The following is a 19361-nucleotide window of genomic DNA, read 5'->3' as shown; positions in this document are numbered from 1 at the left end:
GAACATTACTAGATGACAAGAGCCAGAGTGCATGGGGGGGGGGGGGATTGTGTGAAAATCTTGGTCCGGCTTCAGTGGAAGCCTCAGGAAACCCTCGTGTGTTTTCCCATCTTTCATGTAATTTATAGGTCGAGTATGTGGCCTGTTTTCCTATCTTTCATGTGCCATAATACGGCATTTATTTACATTGAGTGCCATCTGCCATGTTTTTCTTCACTCAATTTTGTCTTTCGATTTTTTTGGGGGAAAGGCATTATCTGCAAATATATTTTTGTAACTGTCTGTCTGTCAGCCAGCCATAGGATGCTTGATTTCGTGTTCATACATTAATGACAGTATCTTGTAATTATTGTTTTTTCTTTCCAAATAAATAATATTAAATTATTCATGTTGGAAATCACTGGCATGTACTTATGAGATGAATAATACATTTGAAATTACAAGGAAGCAATAAATCATTAAAATAACTGAACACATTATTTGATAGTGCTGCAGTACAGTGCTTAATACAGTTTGTGAAATTCCAACTGTTACAAAATATAGTGGTATAGTCATTGTTATGACCACCTCAGGTACGGGCAGATGACAGCAGGCAGCTACTGCTACATTGGACCCCAAGGCATCGTTCACGGCAGCACGGTATGGCGCCGCAAGTCTTTGTTTACTTTGTTTACTGCAACATCACACATACAAATCATTAGAAGTGTGGTAACAAGTAAGATCACAATACACATGGCATCACAGTGCCTACCTGAGTAACATGTGTTCAGAATATTTGTATCTGAACCTCATATCTCTACTGTGAAGAAACATCCGAGATATATTAAGTTACCATATGGTTTTCTGATTTTCTCGATTAGAAATCAACTAAGAAAAGTGCTTTAACAGTGTTATTCTCATATAGATTTTTTATATTTTTCCTTTATTAATTTGAATACCATTGGTTTTCATTTTATATAAGGACATTCTACCTACTCAGTTTGGATCAGTGTCTTTTATTCATACAGCTGTTCTATCTGTAACGCTAACATACATCGGCTGTTCCATCAGGAGCTTCAAAATTAGGATGTTGGAACAGAGAATCTTTGTATAGAACTGGTTTGTCATTGTCGAACGCGTTATTCTCCGAAATTAGGAGACTAATAATAATAATAATAATAATAATAATAATAATAATAATAATAATAATAATTTATTCACAAGAAGGTGCAATGGGTTGGTGAGATTACATAAAATTGGTATTTGTACATTTTTGCAAAGCCACTAACACGCATAGCGTTTCGGGCAGAGAAGATTCTCGCGATTCTCAAGAAGAGAATAATTCTCTCAATCAGCCTGGTTTAAAAAAATGGATATTTGTAATACTGTAGTGCTTTCTTTGATCTAAAATAGTAGTATTTTTATATTGAAGAACTTCTGCCTTCACTGAATAATTACAGTCTCATCTGTGTAACTTTATACAGTTTAGATTTAAGCTACTTTCTTTAGTTCCCCTTTTTCAACGTTACATTTTTTTCAATATTTTTACCTTAGTTTAATTTATGTTTTGTTATTACCGGTTATAGAAACTAGTGTACATTAATTATTCTTTGTAATATTTGAAATTTAACTGTTAAATGTTAGTTTGCAGTCTTTATATATTTCCGTTTGCGTGTTATTATATAAATTCCTAGTAATGCTGTAGTTTTGTTTATATTTTCTGAATAAGTGATTGTAGTTTTTCATAAATATTTGTACATTTCTACTGTAATCATAACGTAAGTAGGTATTTTGTCTTCGTTAGTACAAATTATTGTTAATTTCTTATATTCTGTGTTAATGGGATAATTTTAAATTCATATAATTTGGGTTTATAATATTTACTTGAATTGCTTTATCTGAACGTTTTTCTTATTTTGTAGGTTTAGCAACTCTTGCATAGTTTTTGTTCTTGTTGTTTTTATCTGATGATGAATATATATTCAATAATTGTGGTCACTATTTTCGTTACTATTTAATGAAGACTGCATTTGCTGGCATTAGAAATAGAAGTTGAGAGGGTGTAGCATGAATGAGTGGAGCCCATAATATTGTTCTCCTTCAGCTGTCCAACCACTTGGGCTGGACGGCAGAGCGACGGTCTCCCTTCATGCAGGTCGGCGTTCAGTCCCCGACCGTCCAAGTGGTTGGACACTATTCCTTTCCCGCCGTCCCATCCCAAATCCTTATCCTGATTCCTTATAAGTGCTATATAATCGTAATGTCCTGGCGTCTTCTCCTGATAATTCCGTTCCCTTCTCCTTCAGCTGACGGTGCTCAACGCAGGAAGGAAGTACCTGAAGGTGGAGAGCCTGGCTGGACGGGTATTGGTCACCTCAGGCTTGGGCGGCATGAGCGGCGCTCAGGCGAAGGCCGCCGTCATCTGTGGCTGCATCGGGGTTGTCGCTGAGGTTTGTGGCCCCACTCTGTGTTATATTTATCCATATGCTTCTGTGCTACCTGTACCCGTGTTGTTTGTCATTATTAGCTAGTCTTTGTCCCTGCCGTGTTTGTGCACATTAGTTAGTCTGTCTCTCCTGTGTTTACATTTGCTAGTCTTTGTCCCTGCCGTGTTAAGTAAGCTGCTGTTATTATTTACAGTTAATGATCCCGTCATGTTGACATTGAGTTACCTCCCACCAAGAGTATAATATACACACAATAAGGCCACATCTCTCACCTCGGTATTCATCACTTTACACTTCACCTCAGTATTCATCACTGCGCCCTCGGTGTTCGTGATGTGGCCAAAATGTTGTATATGTAGCTAGGACGGAGGAGTATGAAATAATGCTGGGAAGACGGGATTCCACGAGCGTAGCTCTCATCCTGTAACTACACTTAGGTAATTACAGACACACATTTACACATACACTCATTCTCAACCCGTGACAAAAATCGGGGTGATAATCCATAACTGTTTGCCCCTGTTCACCCAGCAATAATTGGGGTCCTTATTCGGTTTTCCCTGGAAGAAGCTAATAAGGTAAGGCTTATCATGAACTGTGGAAAGGGAAAGCTCTCGGCCTGCTAAACGGAGTTACAATCTGCGTATCTACCCAGTGTAAAAAAAAAGAGGGGGAAGGGGAGAGAGAGAAATAGGGAAAGAGAGGGGAGTCGGGAGAGAAGCAAGGGAAGGGGAGATTGGAAGGAGAGGGGGAGAGGTGAGAGAGGGGGGTTGGCGAGAACTTGGCATCTGACAACGTGCAGACGAGGAGTCACAATAACGTGGCTGAAATATGTTGACATATTTCAGCCACGTTATTGAAATAACGTCGTCGTCCCTTCATTTCTAGTGTGTGGTTTGGTCAACATCTAACAACTTATAAAAGAGGATGTGTGTTTATATGGCCAAACAACAATTATATGGCCACGGTTGGAGGCCACACACTTTGGGCTGGCTTCAATAAACTTTGCAGGGTGACTGATAGATGGGTCGGGGGTTGGCTCTAGAGATCTTTCATAAACTTGATGGAGATGAAATCTCTGGGGCTGAATTCGTAGTTTTATGGCAGTTGCATTCATGGGGGCTCCCAACACTTTAATGGAATTTAAACCAGGCATCTCTGGGTACCCGCTCTAGTATATTTATAAATATATATATAATACCATACCCATTTCCATTGTATCCAAATTTTCTTGTTGCTGACAGGTGAACGAGGTGGCATTGAAGAAGCGCTATGAACAAGGTTGGTTGGAAGAATACACTGATGATCTTGAGGTGCTTATTAAGAGAATTCAGGAGGCAAGGACCAAGAAGCAGGTAAATGTATATGTATTTGTATTCTCGACTATTTGTGTCTGCAGTTATTCCACAACTTTTGGAACGCACCTTTTCTGCTGTTGGTCTTCTAGTGCAATACACGTCCTGACTTACATGTCTATCATATTTACCCACCATCCAGTTTGATGCAATTCTCATTTACTTTAACGCTAAATGAGAATTGTACTTTCTCACATCTACATGGCCCATCTGTTTCTGTATCTTCTATCCATGCCTTCGGTTTCTGTTGGAGAGCATTGTGAATATTTCCTCTCCTAAGTGTGTTTATCATGTCTCATTTTCTACTGTTATCAAGTCCTCTTCACATCTTTTCTCATACCCATCCGACATAATTTTGGAATGAATCTTGTTGTAAATATCTGCACCTATTAAAGTTGTCCTATTTTTTGGTGGAGTTGAGTGGGAGGGGGAGGGGGGGCTCCACAGTGGACTTCATATTCTGTGACTGGTCTCACATAGGTGGTGTAGTGTTGTGAGTGCCTTCCTACTAAGATCCCTGAAAGCTGAACTGATAGTCGCTAGTTTAACGTGTAGTGACCTTTGTCTTTGTATGTTAGGAATAAAACTTTGTATTATGCCTACTCCACACACACACACACACACACACACACACACACACACACACACACACACACACACACACACACACACACACACACACACACACACACACACATGGAGAAACTATAGGAATAACAGGACACTGGAGAGCAGAGAAAGATACCAGAATGCCAGGAATGAATATGTCAGGATGAGAAGAGAGGCAGAAAGACAATACGAAAATGACATCGCAAGCAAGGCAAAGACTCAGCCTAAATTGTTGCATAGCCACATTAGGAGAAAAACAACAGTAAAGGAACAGGTTATGAGATTAAGGATAGGGGCGGAAGGATTCACTACAAATGACAAGGAAGTGTGTGAGGAATTGAAAAAGAAATTCCAGGAGGTCTTCACCTTGGAACAAGGAGAAATTCCAGAGGTAAGTGAGGGAATAGCTAACCAGGAACCACTGGAAGAGTTTGAGATTACCAGTGGGGAAGTAAGGAAGTGTTTACTAGAGTTGGACGTGACGAAGGCTATAGGCCCAGATGGAATCTCCCCTTGGATTCTAAAGGAAGGAGCAAGAGAACTGAGCCTACCACTCTCCATAGTGTATAACAAATCACTGGCAACAGGGGAACTGCCAGACATTTGGAAAGCAGCTAACGTAGTCCCGATATACAAGAAAGGGGATAGACAGGAGGCACTGAACTACAGGCCAGTGTCCCTAACCTGCATACCATGCAAGCTGATGGAGAAGATTGTGCGAAAAAAACTAGTGGAGCATCTGGAGCGAAGGAACTTTGTAACACAGCATCAACATGGGTTCAGGGATGGCAGGTCCTGCCTCACAGGGTTACTTGAATTCTACGACCAGGCAACAAAAATAAGGCAAGAAAGAGAAGGGTGGGCAGACTGCATATTTTTGGATTGTCAGAAAGCCTTTGATACAGTGCCACACAAGAGGCTAGTGCGAAAGTTGGAGATGCAGGCTGGAGTGAGAGGGAAGGTACTCCGGTGGATAGAGGAATACCTAAGCAACAGGAGACAACGAGTCTGTGTGAGGGGTGAGGTCTCAGATTGGCGAGACGTCACAAGTGGAGTCCCGCAGGGGTCAGTCCTTGGACCTATACTGTTTCTGGTATATGTAAATGATCTCCCAGAGGGTATAGATTCGTTCCTCTCAATGTTTGCCGACGATGCAAAAATTATGAGGAGGATTGAAACAGAGGATGATAGTAGGAGGCTACAAGATGACCTGGATAGACTGAGTGAATGGTCCAACAAATGGCTGTTGAAGTTCAACCCGAGTAAATGCAAAGTAATGAAACTAGGCAGTGGAAACAGGAGGCCAGGCACAGGATACAGAATAGGAGATGAAGTACTTAATGAAACAGACAGAGAGAAAGATCTAGGAGTTGATATCACACCAAACCTGTCTCCTGAAGCCCACATAAAGAGAATAACGTCTGCGGCATATGCGAGGCTGGCTAACATCAGAACGGCGTTCAGGAACCTGTGTAAGGAATCATTCAGAATCTTGTACACCACATATGTAAGACCAATCCTGGAGTATGCGGCCCCAGCATGGAGCCCGTACCTTGTCAAGCACAAGACGAAGCTGGAAAAAGTCCAAAGGTATGCTACTAGACTAGTCCCAGAACTAAGAGGCATGAGTTATGAGGAAAGGCTGCGGGAAATGCACCTCACGACACTGGAAGACAGAAGAGTAAGGGGGGACATGATCACAACCTACAAAATCCTCAGGGGAATCGACCGGGTAAACAAGGATGAACTTTTCAACACTGGTGGGACGCGAACAAGGGGACACAGGTGGAAGCTGAGTACCCAAATGAGCCACAGAGACGTTAGAAAGAACTTTTTCAGTGTCAGAGTAGTTAGCAAATGGAATGCATTAGGAAGTGATGTGGTGGAGGCTGACTCCATACACAGTTTCAAATGTAGATATGATAGAGCCCAATAGGCTCAGGAATCTGTACACCAGTTGATTGACGGTTGAGAGGCGGGACCAAAGAGCCAGAGCTCAACCCCCGCAAGCACAATTAGGTGAGTACAATTAGGTGAGTACACACACACACACACGCACACACACACACATACACATACACATACACATACACATAAGTCTTGGTCACAAGACACTTGTCTTGTGACCATCGTGTTGGGTGGACGTGGGTTGGGAGCTCCTGGGTCACTAGTGGAGTGGGAGGGGTAATCAGGCAACTTCGAAGTGAAAAAGACTATAAGTGAATGTACAAGTGAATGAAAAAACCTTGGGTTTTGACCAGAGCCATAAGGTAGTGAAGAAAAACAGTTTAATTAGCGTAATTCAAAATAGTGAGGAAATACTGTGCAGTGTGGAAGCAGCAGACATCACCGACCTCTGACCGCGTGACCTCACCTCACAGCAACCCTTCTACCACCACGTGGGACGACGATTGGAGATTCACTCACCTATTGTGTTGGCAGATTGTGTAAGGTATTGAGGAGCGCCTTTTTGGCTGGATTGTTACTGCAATGACTAGAAGGGGTTCAAGGTCAATCACCAGCAGGGATGAGGAGGAGGACAGATTTATAGACAAATTAATAGGGAAATTTGTAGAGAGAAGGAGTGATTGGTTGGAGGATCTAATCCAGGGGATTAAAAGTGAGGTATTTCAGCAAATACAGGATGCGGTAGAGAGGCAGAAACAAGAATTTATGCTCTATGTTCAGGAAGAGATTAGGAAGGGAAGAGAGGACTGGGAGAGGGAATGTGCTCGTATCACAAACGAATTAGGAAGGATTAGCAGCATGGCTAAGGATAGAGGAGTAATGGGGGATGGGTTAGTGACTGCGGTTGGGATGGGGAATCCCCAGGGGACAGGCTACCAGCATGACAATGAATTACTGAGGAGACGGTCTATTATAATACATGGATTATTCGAATCTAGGGCACCAACAAGACAAGAGAGAATAGAAACAGAAAAATACGAATTGCACGAGATATTGAGGTGTATTGGAGCAGGAATGGCAGAACACGAGGTGGATATCAATCGACGGGTTGGACCTTACAATTGTACCAAGAATAGACCTGTTCTGGTGCAATTCTCCAATGAGGAGGCAGTGGAGTATATAATGAGGAGCAAGCATTTACTCAGAGGAAGTGAAACCCATTACAATGTGTTTATAGAGAGGTTTATGACGAAAGATGAGCAAACAGCCCACAAAAATAGATGGCAACAACGACACCGAAATAGTCTATCAGGTAGTCTCACCTCCCAGGTCACATCCCAGGTCACCTCCCAGGGCACCTCCCAGGTCACCTCCCAGGTCGCATCCTCCCCAACTCAGCCCTCCTATACATCCCCCCTGCCTCAGCCTCCCACAACCCCCCTGTCCCTTCCACATTTGCACCTCCACAACGATTCCCCTGCCCCTGCTACATCACACTTGTCAGCGACCCCAGTGGGTCAAGCCATGCCCTCCCCAAACCCACCTTCCCATCCCCCCTCCCCAAATACCCCTTCCCACTCCCCTGCCCCTTCTACCCCATTGACTTCAATTCCATCTACTCCATCCCATCTTCCACTGCACCCCTCTTCCACTCACCCCCAAACCCCACCCAACCCTCACCCCTCCTATGCACCTCCAGCCCACATTTAACCCCCTCACCTTGTGACCCCCTAACACCTTCCCCCATCTCCCTCTTCCCCTCTTCTACCCCAAAACCCCCACCTACCCCCGATTCCCCCCTAACTAATATACCCTCTCTTCCACTCCCAGCACCCATGCTCCATTCTCATCTCAGCTCTCCGCCCTCAGTATCCCTCTTCCCCCCAACCTCTCAACCTCTATCTGACTCTCAGTCTCACTCTATTTCTCAACCCCCCTATGCTATTCAGACCCCTAACTTTCAGACCCATTATGCCCTTCCTACCCCCCTAGATGCCCAGACCCCATTCGCCTACCAGGCACTCCCAGGCACCCCCCTAGCACCCCCCCACTCACCCCCACAGCCCCCACTTGCCCCCCAGACACCCCCCAGTTCCCCCCAGACCCCTGGTGATAGGGGGAACTCTGACACCCGAGTTTCCAAGAAGAGTCTCAAGGTTTGGTACACCAATGCTGATGGGGTAGCCAATAAAGCAGAAGAGATAAAAGAAAGAGTTAGTGAGGCAGACCCAGACATAGTGGCAATAGTGGAAACTAAAATAAATGGCATGATCTCGGATGCAATCTTTCCAGAGGGGTACCAGGTGATAAGAAAAGAAAGGACACAGAGACAGGGAGGAGGAGTGGCACTACTAATAAAGCGGAAATGGAAGTTTGATGAGCTGGAAAATCCGGGTACCAATGAAAGCACAAGCTTCATACATGGAACTCTGACAGTGGATGGGAAGAAGATTGTAATCTTGATACTCTACAATCCCCCACCAAACGGTAGAAGGCCCAGGCAGGAGTACGAGGACAGCAACAAGACATGTATGGATGAACTGCAGAGGGCAGCAACTTTAGCGCATAGAATGAGAGCGAAGCTGCTGGTCATGGGGGACCTAAATCACGGAGAGATAAATTGGGAAACGAGGAATCCCCATGGCGGGGAGGAGACCTGGGGAGCGAAGCTGGTAGACGTTATTGACAGGAATTTCCTAACACAGCATGTGAAAGAAGATACTAGGGAAAGAGGAGGGGATACGCCCAGCCTATTAGATCTCATTATCACTCAGAATGTAGAAGACATCGAGCAGTTGGAACATGAAATACCACTAGGAGCTAGTGACCATTGTGTCCTAGTCTTTGACTACATGATGGAGCTTAAAATTGTGACCAAAGGACAAGAGGTCCGGGAAAGGAGACTTGATTACAGAAAAGGGGACTACAGAAGGATAAGGGACTACCTGGGAGAAGTGCAGTGGGAGGAAGAACTTAGAGGAAAAACAGTGCAAGGTATGATGAACCAAGTCATATTGAAATGCAAGGAGGCTGAAGATAGATTTATTCCAACAATAAAGGAAAAAAGCAGGAGGGAATATAATAACCCATGGTTTAATAGACAGTGTCAGGAAGCAAAGGTGAGAAGCAGGAGGGAGTGGAGGAAGTACAGAAGACAAAGGACAGAGGACAACAGGATTAGATGTAACAGAGCTAGGAATGATTACATTAACATAAGACGAGTGTCGGAAAGGAATTATGAGAACGATATTGCAGTCAAAGCGAAAAAGCAACCAAAATTACTACATAGCCATATAAGAAGGAAGATGTCGGTAAATGACCAAGTGACAAGACTGAGGAAAACAGAAGGGGCATATACAGAAAGCGACAAGGAAATCTGCGAGGTACTGAATGCAAAATTCCATGGAGTGTTCACAACCGAGCCTGAGCAGCTCCCATTGTTAGAAGAGATTACCCAAGATGAAAGACTATCGGATATAGAGGTGACAGCAGAGGATGTAATGAAACAGTTGACAACACTGGATGCAAATAAAGCTGTTGGACCAGACAAAGTATCACCGTGGATACTCAAAGAGGCAGCGCAGGCTCTCAGCGTGCCTCTGGCAATGATCTTTAATGAGTCACTTATGTCGGGAGAATTGCCCAGTTGCTGGAAGGAGGCAAATGTCGTACCGATTTTCAAAAAGGGTGATAGGGAGGAGGCACTTAACTACAGACCCGTATCACTGACAAGCATCCCCTGCAAAATACTTGAAAGAATAATTAGGCTAAGACTTGTTGAGCACCTGGAGAGCATTGGGTTTGTAAACAAGCACCAACATGGGTTCTGGACAGGGAAATCATGCCTAACAAACCTTTTAGAATTCTATGATAAAGTAACAAGGATAAGGCAGGACAGAGAAGGCTGGGCAGACTGCATATTTCTTGACTGCCAAAAGGCCTTTGATACGGTACCGCACATGAGACTGCTATACAAACTTGAGAGGCAGGCAGGAGTAAGCGGAAAGGCCCTAGTATGGGTGAAGAACTACCTAACAGGAAGGAGCCAGAGGGTAATGGTAAGGGGCGAAAAGTCGGACTGGCGAACAGTAACAAGTGGAGTACCTCAAGGATCGGTGCTGGGACCAATCCTCTTTCTAATTTACGTAAATGATATGTTTACAGGAGTGGAATCATACATGTCAATGTTTGCAGATGACGCAAAATTAATGAGAAGAGTTGTGACAGACGAGGATTGTAGGATCCTCCAAGAGGACTTAAACAGGCTGCAGAGATGGTCTGGGAAATGGCTACTGGAGTTTAACACCAGTAAATGTAAAGTTATGGAAATGGGATCAGGTGACAGGAGACCAAAGGGACAGTACACAATGAAGGGGAACAGCCTACCTGTAATGATTCGAGAAAGAGACCTGGGAGTGGATGTGACACCTAATCTAACTCCTGAGGCACATATAAATAGGATAACGACAGCAGCGTACTCTACACTGGCGAAAATTAGAACTTCATTCAGAAACCTAAATGAGGAAGCTTTTAGGGCGCTTTACACTGCCTACGTGAGACCCGTCTTAGAGTATGCCGCGCCATCATGGAGCCCCCACCTGAAGAAACACATAAAGAAACTGGAGAAGGTTCAGAGGTTTGCGACGAGGCTTGTCCCAGAGCTACGAGGGATGGGATATGAAGAGCGGCTGAAGGAACTGAACCTTACGACACTAGAGAAAAGAAGGGAGAGAGGAGATATGATAGGGACATATAAAATACTCAGGGGAATTGACAAAGTGGAAATAGATGAAATGTTCACACGTAATAATAACAGAACGAGGGGACATGGGTGGAAACTGGAAACTCAGATGAGTCACAGAGATGTTAGGAAGTTTTCTTTTAGCGTGAGAGTAGTAGAAAAATGGAATGCACTTGGGGAACAGGTTGTGGAAGCAAATACTATTCATACTTTTAAAACTAGGTATGATAGGGAAATGGGACAGGAGTCATTGCTGTAAACAACCGATAGCTAGAAAGGCGGGATCCAAGAGTCAATGCTCGATCCTGCAAGCACATATAGGTGAGTATATAGGTGAGTACATACACACACACACACACACACACACACACACACACACACACACACACACACACACACACACACACACACACACACACACACACACACACATTTATTGACTGTCATGCCCTTCAAGATGACCTGGACAAAATAAGTATATGGAGCACCACTTGGCAAATGGAATTTAATGTTAATAAATGTCATGTTATGGAATGTGGAATAGGAGAACATAGACCCCACACAACCTATATATTATGTGAGAAATCTTTAAAGAATTCTGATAAAGAAAGAGATCTAGGAGTGGTTCTAGATAGAAAACTATCACCTGAGGACCACATAAAGAATATTGTGCAAGGAGCCTATGCTATGCTTTCTAACTTCAGAATTGCATTTAAATACATGGATGGCGATATACTAAAGAAATTGTTCATGACTTTTGTTAGGCCAAAGCTAGAATATGCAGCTGTTGTGTGGTGCCCATATCTTAAGAAGCACATCAACAAACTGGAAAAGGTGCAAAGACATGCTACTAAGTGGCTCCCAGAACTGAAGGGCAAGAGCTACGAGGAGAGGTTAGAAGCATTAAATATGCCAAAACTAGAAGACAGAAGAAAAAGAGGTGATATGATCACTACATACAAAATAGTTACAGGAATTGATAAAATCGACAGGGAAGACTTCCTGAGACCTGGAATTTCAAGAACAAGAGGTCATAGATTTAAACTAGCTAAACACAGATGCCGAAGAAATATAAGAAAATTCACCTTCGCAAATAGAGTGGTAGACGGTTGGAACAAGTTAAGTGAGAAGGTGGTGGAGGCCAAGACCGTCAGTAGTTTCAAAGCGTTATATGACAAAGAGTGCTGGGAAGACGGGACACCACGAGCGTAGCTCTCATCCTGTAACTACACTTAGGTAATTACACTTAGGTAATTACACACACACACACACACATATGATCTCCCGGAGGGTATCGATTCATTTCTCTCAATGTTTGCGGACGATGCTAAAATTATGAGAAGGATTAAAACAGAAGAGGACTGTTTGAGGCTTCAAGAAGACCTAGACAAGCTGAAGGAATGGTCGAACAAATGGTTGTTAGAGTTTAACCCATCCAAATGTAATGTAATGAAGATAGGTGTAGGGAGCAGGAGGCCAGATACAAGGTATCATCTGGGAGAGGAAATTCTTCAGGAGTCAGAGAAGGAAAAAGACTTGGGGGTTGATATCACGCCAGACCTGTCTCCTGCAGCACATATCAAGCGGATAACATCAGCGGCATATGCCAGGCTGGCCAACATACGAACGGCATTCAGAAACTTGTGTAAAGAATCATTCAGAACTTTGTATACCACATATGTCAGGCCAATCCTGGAGTATGCAGCCCCAGCATGGAGTCCATATCTAGTCAAGGATAAGACTAAACTGGAAAAGGTTCAAAGGTTTGCCACCAGACTAGTACCCGAGCTGAGAGGTATGAGCTACGAGGAGAGACTACGGGAATTAAACCTCACTTCGCTGGAAGACAGAAGAGTTAGGGGGGACATGATCACCACATTCAAGATTCTGAAGGGGATTGATAGGGTAGATAAAGACAGTCTATTTAACACAAGGGGAACACGCACAAGGGGACACAGGTGGAAACTGAGTGCCCAAATGAGCCACAGAGATATTAGAAAGAACATTTTTAGTGTCAGAGTGGTTGACAAATGGAATGCATTAGGGGGTGATGTGGTGGAGGCTCACTCCATACACAGTTTCAAGTGTAGATATGACAGAGCCCGATAGGCTCAGGAATCTGTACACCTGTTGATTGACGGTTGAGAGGCGGGACCAAAGAGCCAGAGCTCAACCCCCGCAAACACAACTAGGTGAGTACAACTAGGTGAGTACACACACACACACACACACACACACACACAAATAGGTGAGTACAAATAGGTGAGTACACACACACACACATAGTGAGAGAGAGGGGGGAGAGGGAGAGAGGCAGGCTTTTATGAATGAATGAATGAATGAATGAATATGTAAGAGTAACCATAGACTGAGCATCACACGCCTGACCAACTTGTGGTTGGCATCTCTCAGGTAACATCCATCGGGTACCTGGGTAATGTGGTGAACGTGTGGGAGCGGCTGGTGCAGGTGTACCAGGAGACAGGCGACCTCCTGGTTGACTTGGGTACCGACCAGACCTCCTGTCACATCCCTTTCCATGGAGGATACTGCCCTGTCCAGCTCACCTTCCAGCAAGCTGAGGAGGTGAGGAAGCTTGGTTTATATGACTGTAACAAGTATTTGAAAACCATAGCAATCCTAATTATAAGTTTGAACAACAAGTAAGCATTATGAATAAATGTTTCTTCATAATGACGCCTTAAGTCTTTGAAGGTTTAAGTTTCTCCCCCTATTCATTATCTTAAGTTTACAGGAGGGCTCCTCCAGTGACTACCTGTTGCTAACAACCTGGATGAGGGGCTAACAATTATTCACACCAGGTCCTAAAGATTTATACAATTGAATCATAACGTTCTTTTCCTTAAAGTCAGAAATACCCTTGATTATTCCTAGGGTTTGGTTAGCCCTTTTGACTGCTGCTCCCACCTGTTGTGCAACCTTCAGTGAGTGGTGGATTTTGACTCCTTTTCTTCATCAAGGACCAGTTGTGGACGACTGGAAGATTTTAACTCTGCTAAAGACCTTCTGCAATTAGAAACAAAAATATTGTAATTGCAGAAGGCCTTTAGCCGAGTTAAAAATGGTCCTTGATGAAGAAAAGAACCTTGGAGTCAAAATGTGTTTTCCTAATTCATTGCGCTGTACTTCTGAATGTTTGTAATCAATCACCTGAGCAGATGTTGGCCAAAGACCCCAAGAAGTTCCGGCAACTGGTAGAGGAGTCGCTGTGTCGCCAAGTGGCTGCCATCAACACACTGGCCAAGGCTGGCCTCTTCTTCTGGGACTACGGCAACGCGTTCCTGTTGGAGGCTCGTCGTGCTGGCGCGGACGTGGGCGCTTCACAGGGAGACACTATCAAGTTCCTCTATCCAAGCTATGTCCAGGACATTATGGGGTAATGCAACTACCTGCTACATCAATCCTCTGTTTTGTCCACCTGGAGAGCAGAGTGTCCATAATAGATTTGTTATCATTTAATCCAAAAAATACAAATCTGTATCATAGGCATTCAACAAGCATTGATGTTTCTGATTTAATAATACTTGTATAATTTGCCCTAATAAGACATAGAACATAATTGATTTACGTAATTTGAACCAAAACTACAGAATACCGTATTGTACTCGCCTAGTTGTGTTTGCGGGGGTTGAGCTTCGGCTCTTTGGTCCCGCCCCTCCACCGTCAATTTACTGGTGTACAGATTCCTGATTGTATTCATCATGTCTTACAGGGACATCTTCTCCTTGGGGTTCGGTCCTTTCCGGTGGGTGTGTACATCTGGCGATCCAGATGACCTGAAGAAGACAGATGACATAGCTTGCGCTGTTCTGAAAGCCATCTGTGACGGTGAGACAGAGACAGGTGGTGAGAGAGTACATGGAAAAAGTAGAAAATAGGAAATAAGAAACTACTGTCTGTTGGTAATGCTACAAATTCAGTTTGCACAGATGATATCAATAAAAAAACAGAAGGTCCTCCTTGAACTCTCCAGTTTGCATGTTTGCAGGAATTAGGAGTATAAGAAGTAGTACCATATCGTTCTGAAAACTAAGGTTTTCCAACGTAAAGAAACTGTCGTACTAAAATGACCTTATCCTGACCTACCACAAGACTCAAAACAAAAAATGGGACGGAATATCAATTTCGCGAGCTGCTTACATTTTCTGTGGCTGAACAAACCAACATCTGATTCAACAAATTAGTCACATTTCCAGTAGCTGATTTGCTTATTACCTAAGCCCTAGTCTTCTGCCTCTTGCTCCCACAAGTAAGCCGTTTCTTTGCTTGTTTGTTTCATCTGGACGGCGCCATTGTAAGCACCGAGAAGCATTGTATGTAATGAAACGCCCTCTTCTGGCCGGCCCAAAGTACCTTGTAAAACGCTCTTGTTTTTTTATGTATATATACAAGTTCTTACGTTCTTGTACAGCCACTAGCACGCATAGCGTTTCTGGCAAGTCCTTGATCCTAATATTCCCCGGAATACGATCCGCCAAATCGTTTAACAACCAGGTATCCATTCACTGCTGGGTGAACAGAGGATACAGTTAAGGATTTCTACCCGGTCAGGATACGAACCCAGGCCAAAGCGCCGGGCGAGTATCTTACCACTGCGCCAGGGGGACTGAATTCACTTGGTTTCCCTTCTTTCCTGAGGGAACTGAGTATACCGTTGGGCGATGTGTGTGAGACCTGGCTGGAGCCTCATGTGACCTGGGCTGCCATCTGGTGGTGCACGTGAGAGTTTGCTCAGTGTTTTGTTTACTGGTCGCAAACTTTCATTTGCGCTGCTTTTCTTTTAAATTTCTATACAAATTGATTGTTTTGCTTCGCCTGTACTTTTTGGGCTGTTTTCTTAGCTTTGTGTTCATCTGCCTACGCTCCCCTGTCCTTGATAATCGAACCAGAGCCTGGTCCTGGTAGGCCAGCACTAGTACATATACCCCAGGGTCCAGTTTTCTGTTTTGGGTTCTCTGGTAGGTTAGGATAGGGGCACTTTAGTACGACATTTTCTTGACGTTGGGAAACCTTAGGAGGACTGGCTGGTGATGTATTTATCCGTTAGAGCACCAGGGAAGTATTGAAGGAACCCCAGTAAAGTTTCGTTATATTCAATGCTTGATTTATATTTCCCATGCCTCCTTATGGCTAAGTACAGGTATCACGTTACAGGTACGTGATAATTACGTGAATTACAGGTAATTCCTAAGTACAGGTCAAGTTATCTTTGCCTAATGTTTCACCAAACTACTTAACCCAATGCTTATAATTTCCTAACATATTTATATCTTGCCATAATAATGTTTTCTTTTAATTCGACCATAAATACCACAAATCTTACTATACGACTTTTTGTTCTCGTATTGGCATCCTGAGTAATATTTAGCTGCCTATGATTATCCCACACATTTGATGGTGCTACATAGCCTTCCCGGCATGGTGCCTTCTTTTGATAATTACTTACTTTTTCTCTCTTGACTCTCCTGTACATAGAGGGCATCCCTGAGAGGACGCGGCAGCAGTACAGCGATAACATCAAGTGGATCGTGCAGGCCGGAGAGCACAAGCTGGTGGTGGGAAGCCAGGCCAGGATCCTCTACTCTGACCAGGTCGGCCGAGTGAGGATAGCCCAGGCTTTTAACGAGGCCGTGAAGACTGGACAGCTCAAGGTGAGGCAAACTGCAGCTGGAATAAACAAAATAAATGTGGTGTTTAGTATTGATCAGTGCTATGATCTGTTCTTGGTTTTGTCATATAATGAAAATATTAGCCACCCCCTCCCCTCCCTCTCCTCCCATATTCCCATTCATGTATGTATAAGACACAATGTCTGTTTCTGTCCAAAGTTGGCGGCCAGACATTTGGGTCAAACACAGGAATGTTTGGGGGGCACAAATAAGGTGTTATATCTTGGACAGGGACCAGTAGTGATCAGTCGGGACCATCATGATGTCAGTGGCACAGACTCGCCCTTCAGGGAGACATCCAATGTGTACGACGGCTCTGCCTTCACTGCAGGTATGTCTTCCAAACCCTTGTAGTACTCTAGGTAGGTTCACTACCCCCCCTTTTGTAATGTTGTAGGTAGGTTCACTACCCCCTTTTGTAATGTTGTCGGTAGGTTCCCTACCCCCTTGTACTACTGTAGGTAGGTTCACTACCCGCTTGTACTACTGTAGGTAGGTTCACTACCCGCTTGTACTACTGTAGGTAGGTTCACTACCCCCTTGTACTACTGTAGGTAGGTTCACTACCCCTTGTACTACTGTAGGTAGGTTCACTACCCCTTGTACTACTGTAGGTAGGTTCACTACCCCTTGTACTACTGTAGGTAGGTTCACTACCCCTTGTACTACTGTAGGTAGGTTCACTACCCCTTGTACTACTATAGGTAGGTTCACTACCCCTTGTACTACTGTAGGTAGGTTCACTACCCCTTGTACTACTGTAGGTAGGTTCACTACCCCTTGTAATGGTGCACCCACAACACCTGCAACAAAGGCAAGTGTTTCTGGCACTTCACTGCTCAGGTCGGAAGAGACTTGGCCAGGTATTACTGTCAGTGTACGAGGTGCGTCGTCCCCTGGCCAGGTATCCTCACAGGTCACACCACACGAAGAACAAGGCGAGTCTATTCACCACTAGTGATGGTGACAAATACCAGATGGAACTCGGTTACATATTATTTTGCTTATAAGAATATTTCACTTTATACTAGTATGATCTAATATACTAATATATATACTATGTGCACCCTCCATTTGGATTACTGTATCCAAGCATGGAGACCTCATTTTTAGAAGGACATAGCTGCTCTGGAGAAGGTGCAACACCGGGCATCAAAAGTCGTTCCAGAGTTAAGTTATCTCTCGTATCAGGAAGGTTTGAAGGCCACAGGGCTAACAACATTGCAAACCAGACATGATATGGTGGATCTCATTGAAACTTTTAAAATACTGAACAAGGTAGAGGATGTTGATCCGGACATTTTCTTCAAAAGTCAGATGTAACACAAATAAGGAGCAACGGTTTCAAGCTCAACAAGCCACAATGTAAGACTGAGAACAGGATATGTTTTTTCCACCCACTGTATGGCTGCTCTTCCACAGAGCTCAGTACCTCCCACAACCTTGGAGTCTCATCAAGTACTCCCTCTCTGCTGGCTTCGAAGTGCTCAGCAACTCCTTCCCCAGATAAACCTGCAACCCATCGACACGCCAATAAAAATGTTCCTCTACAAACACATAACTGAAATGAATCACACAATAAATGTTTCACTTGACTTCTTCCTGCTTCCCGAATGTCGTGAGTGTGGACTCCCCCGTTTGGGCAGGTCCATGCTCCGCCTCCCGCTGAGCCTCTGCCTGCCCCCAGGCGCCAGGCTCCCTCAGTCACCCACAAGCCGTCGGAGGGAATGGATGTCGCTCTGCCCTCCAGAACGTTCCTCCATCTTTACTCACTTAACTTTAGGACTTCTGCCTTATCAAAACATGCCTAACATATCAACAGACACTTGCTACGATAGCTGGGCACACGATCAACTATAGGCAATCACTATTAACTAGTTAAATTTGGGCTAACCATAATAAGGTCTCCTGCAGGATGCTCTCCCTCTCATGGAGCCTGACTAGGGCGCTCCCACGGCCCACGAAAATGTCTCTGGGCGGCTTCACAACTTTCCTGGCCGCCCAGGACTTGAGACCACATGTTCCCAGCGTGATTCCACAGCTGAAACGTCTGCACACTTCCTTCCTCTTGAAGGTATATCAACTAGAAGGGTTCCTCTCTAACAGGAGCTCACACGGAGCGCAGCTTCCCCTCACGATGTCTGGTGCTCAAGTGGGGGGGTCAAAGCCCTCCAGAAGCGAGCCTTACACTCCCAGCAAACTCTCCACATCTCATGTCAAGTCATTTACTTATATTCTTGATCACTGCCCATACTCTTAAACTATTTATCAAATCTAACCAATTATTTTACGTATGTATCTTCATGTCTATATTTCCTTGACCTCTTATTTAGGTCAGGTCTTGCAGAATAACTCACAAGATAGACTCGTTTTTCAGCTACCCGGGATCACAGTAGTGGTTACTACTACCATGTTGCTTACTGTGCCTCCTTGCATCACAGTAGTTGTTACTACTACCATGTTGCTTACTGTGCCTCCTTGCATCACAGTAGTGGTTACTACTACCATGTTGCTTACTGTGCCTCCTTGCATCACAGTAGTGGTTACTACTACCATGTTGCTTACTGTGCCTCCTTGCATCACAGTAGTGGTTACTACTACCTTGTTGCTTACCGTGCCTCCTTGCATCACA

General features: G+C 44.1%; 1 protein-coding gene across 3 annotated transcripts in view; it reads left to right on the top strand.

Moving 5' to 3' along the window:
• LOC123775027 (urocanate hydratase) overlaps positions 1-19361 on the top strand; it is a 30658-nt gene that overhangs the window by 4888 nt on the left and 6409 nt on the right. For 2 of the 3 annotated variants that reach the window (XR_011226037.1, XM_045769780.2), the window contains exons 5-12: positions 573-639; positions 2286-2429; positions 3671-3781; positions 13452-13625; positions 14219-14436; positions 14773-14888; positions 16536-16711; positions 16961-17060. Coding sequence is in view for 2 of the 3 variants with exons in the window: in XM_045769780.2 (XP_045625736.1) it covers positions 573-639; positions 2286-2429; positions 3671-3781; positions 13452-13625; positions 14219-14436; positions 14773-14888; positions 16536-16711; positions 16961-17060 (1106 nt within the window). In the remaining variant the exon portion in view is untranslated. The remainder of the gene's footprint in view (positions 1-572; positions 640-2285; positions 2430-3670; positions 3782-13451; positions 13626-14218; positions 14437-14772; positions 14889-16535; positions 16712-16960; positions 17061-19361) is intronic. The other variant, XM_069319386.1, reaches the window with a different exon arrangement.

The sequence above is a fragment of the Procambarus clarkii genome, chromosome 92, assembly GCF_040958095.1.
Source record: "Procambarus clarkii isolate CNS0578487 chromosome 92, FALCON_Pclarkii_2.0, whole genome shotgun sequence".
In the NCBI taxonomy this organism is placed as follows: Eukaryota; Metazoa; Arthropoda; class Malacostraca; order Decapoda; family Cambaridae; genus Procambarus; species Procambarus clarkii.
Note: the sequence above shows the minus strand (reverse complement) of the source record. Positions and strands in the feature narration are given on the sequence as shown.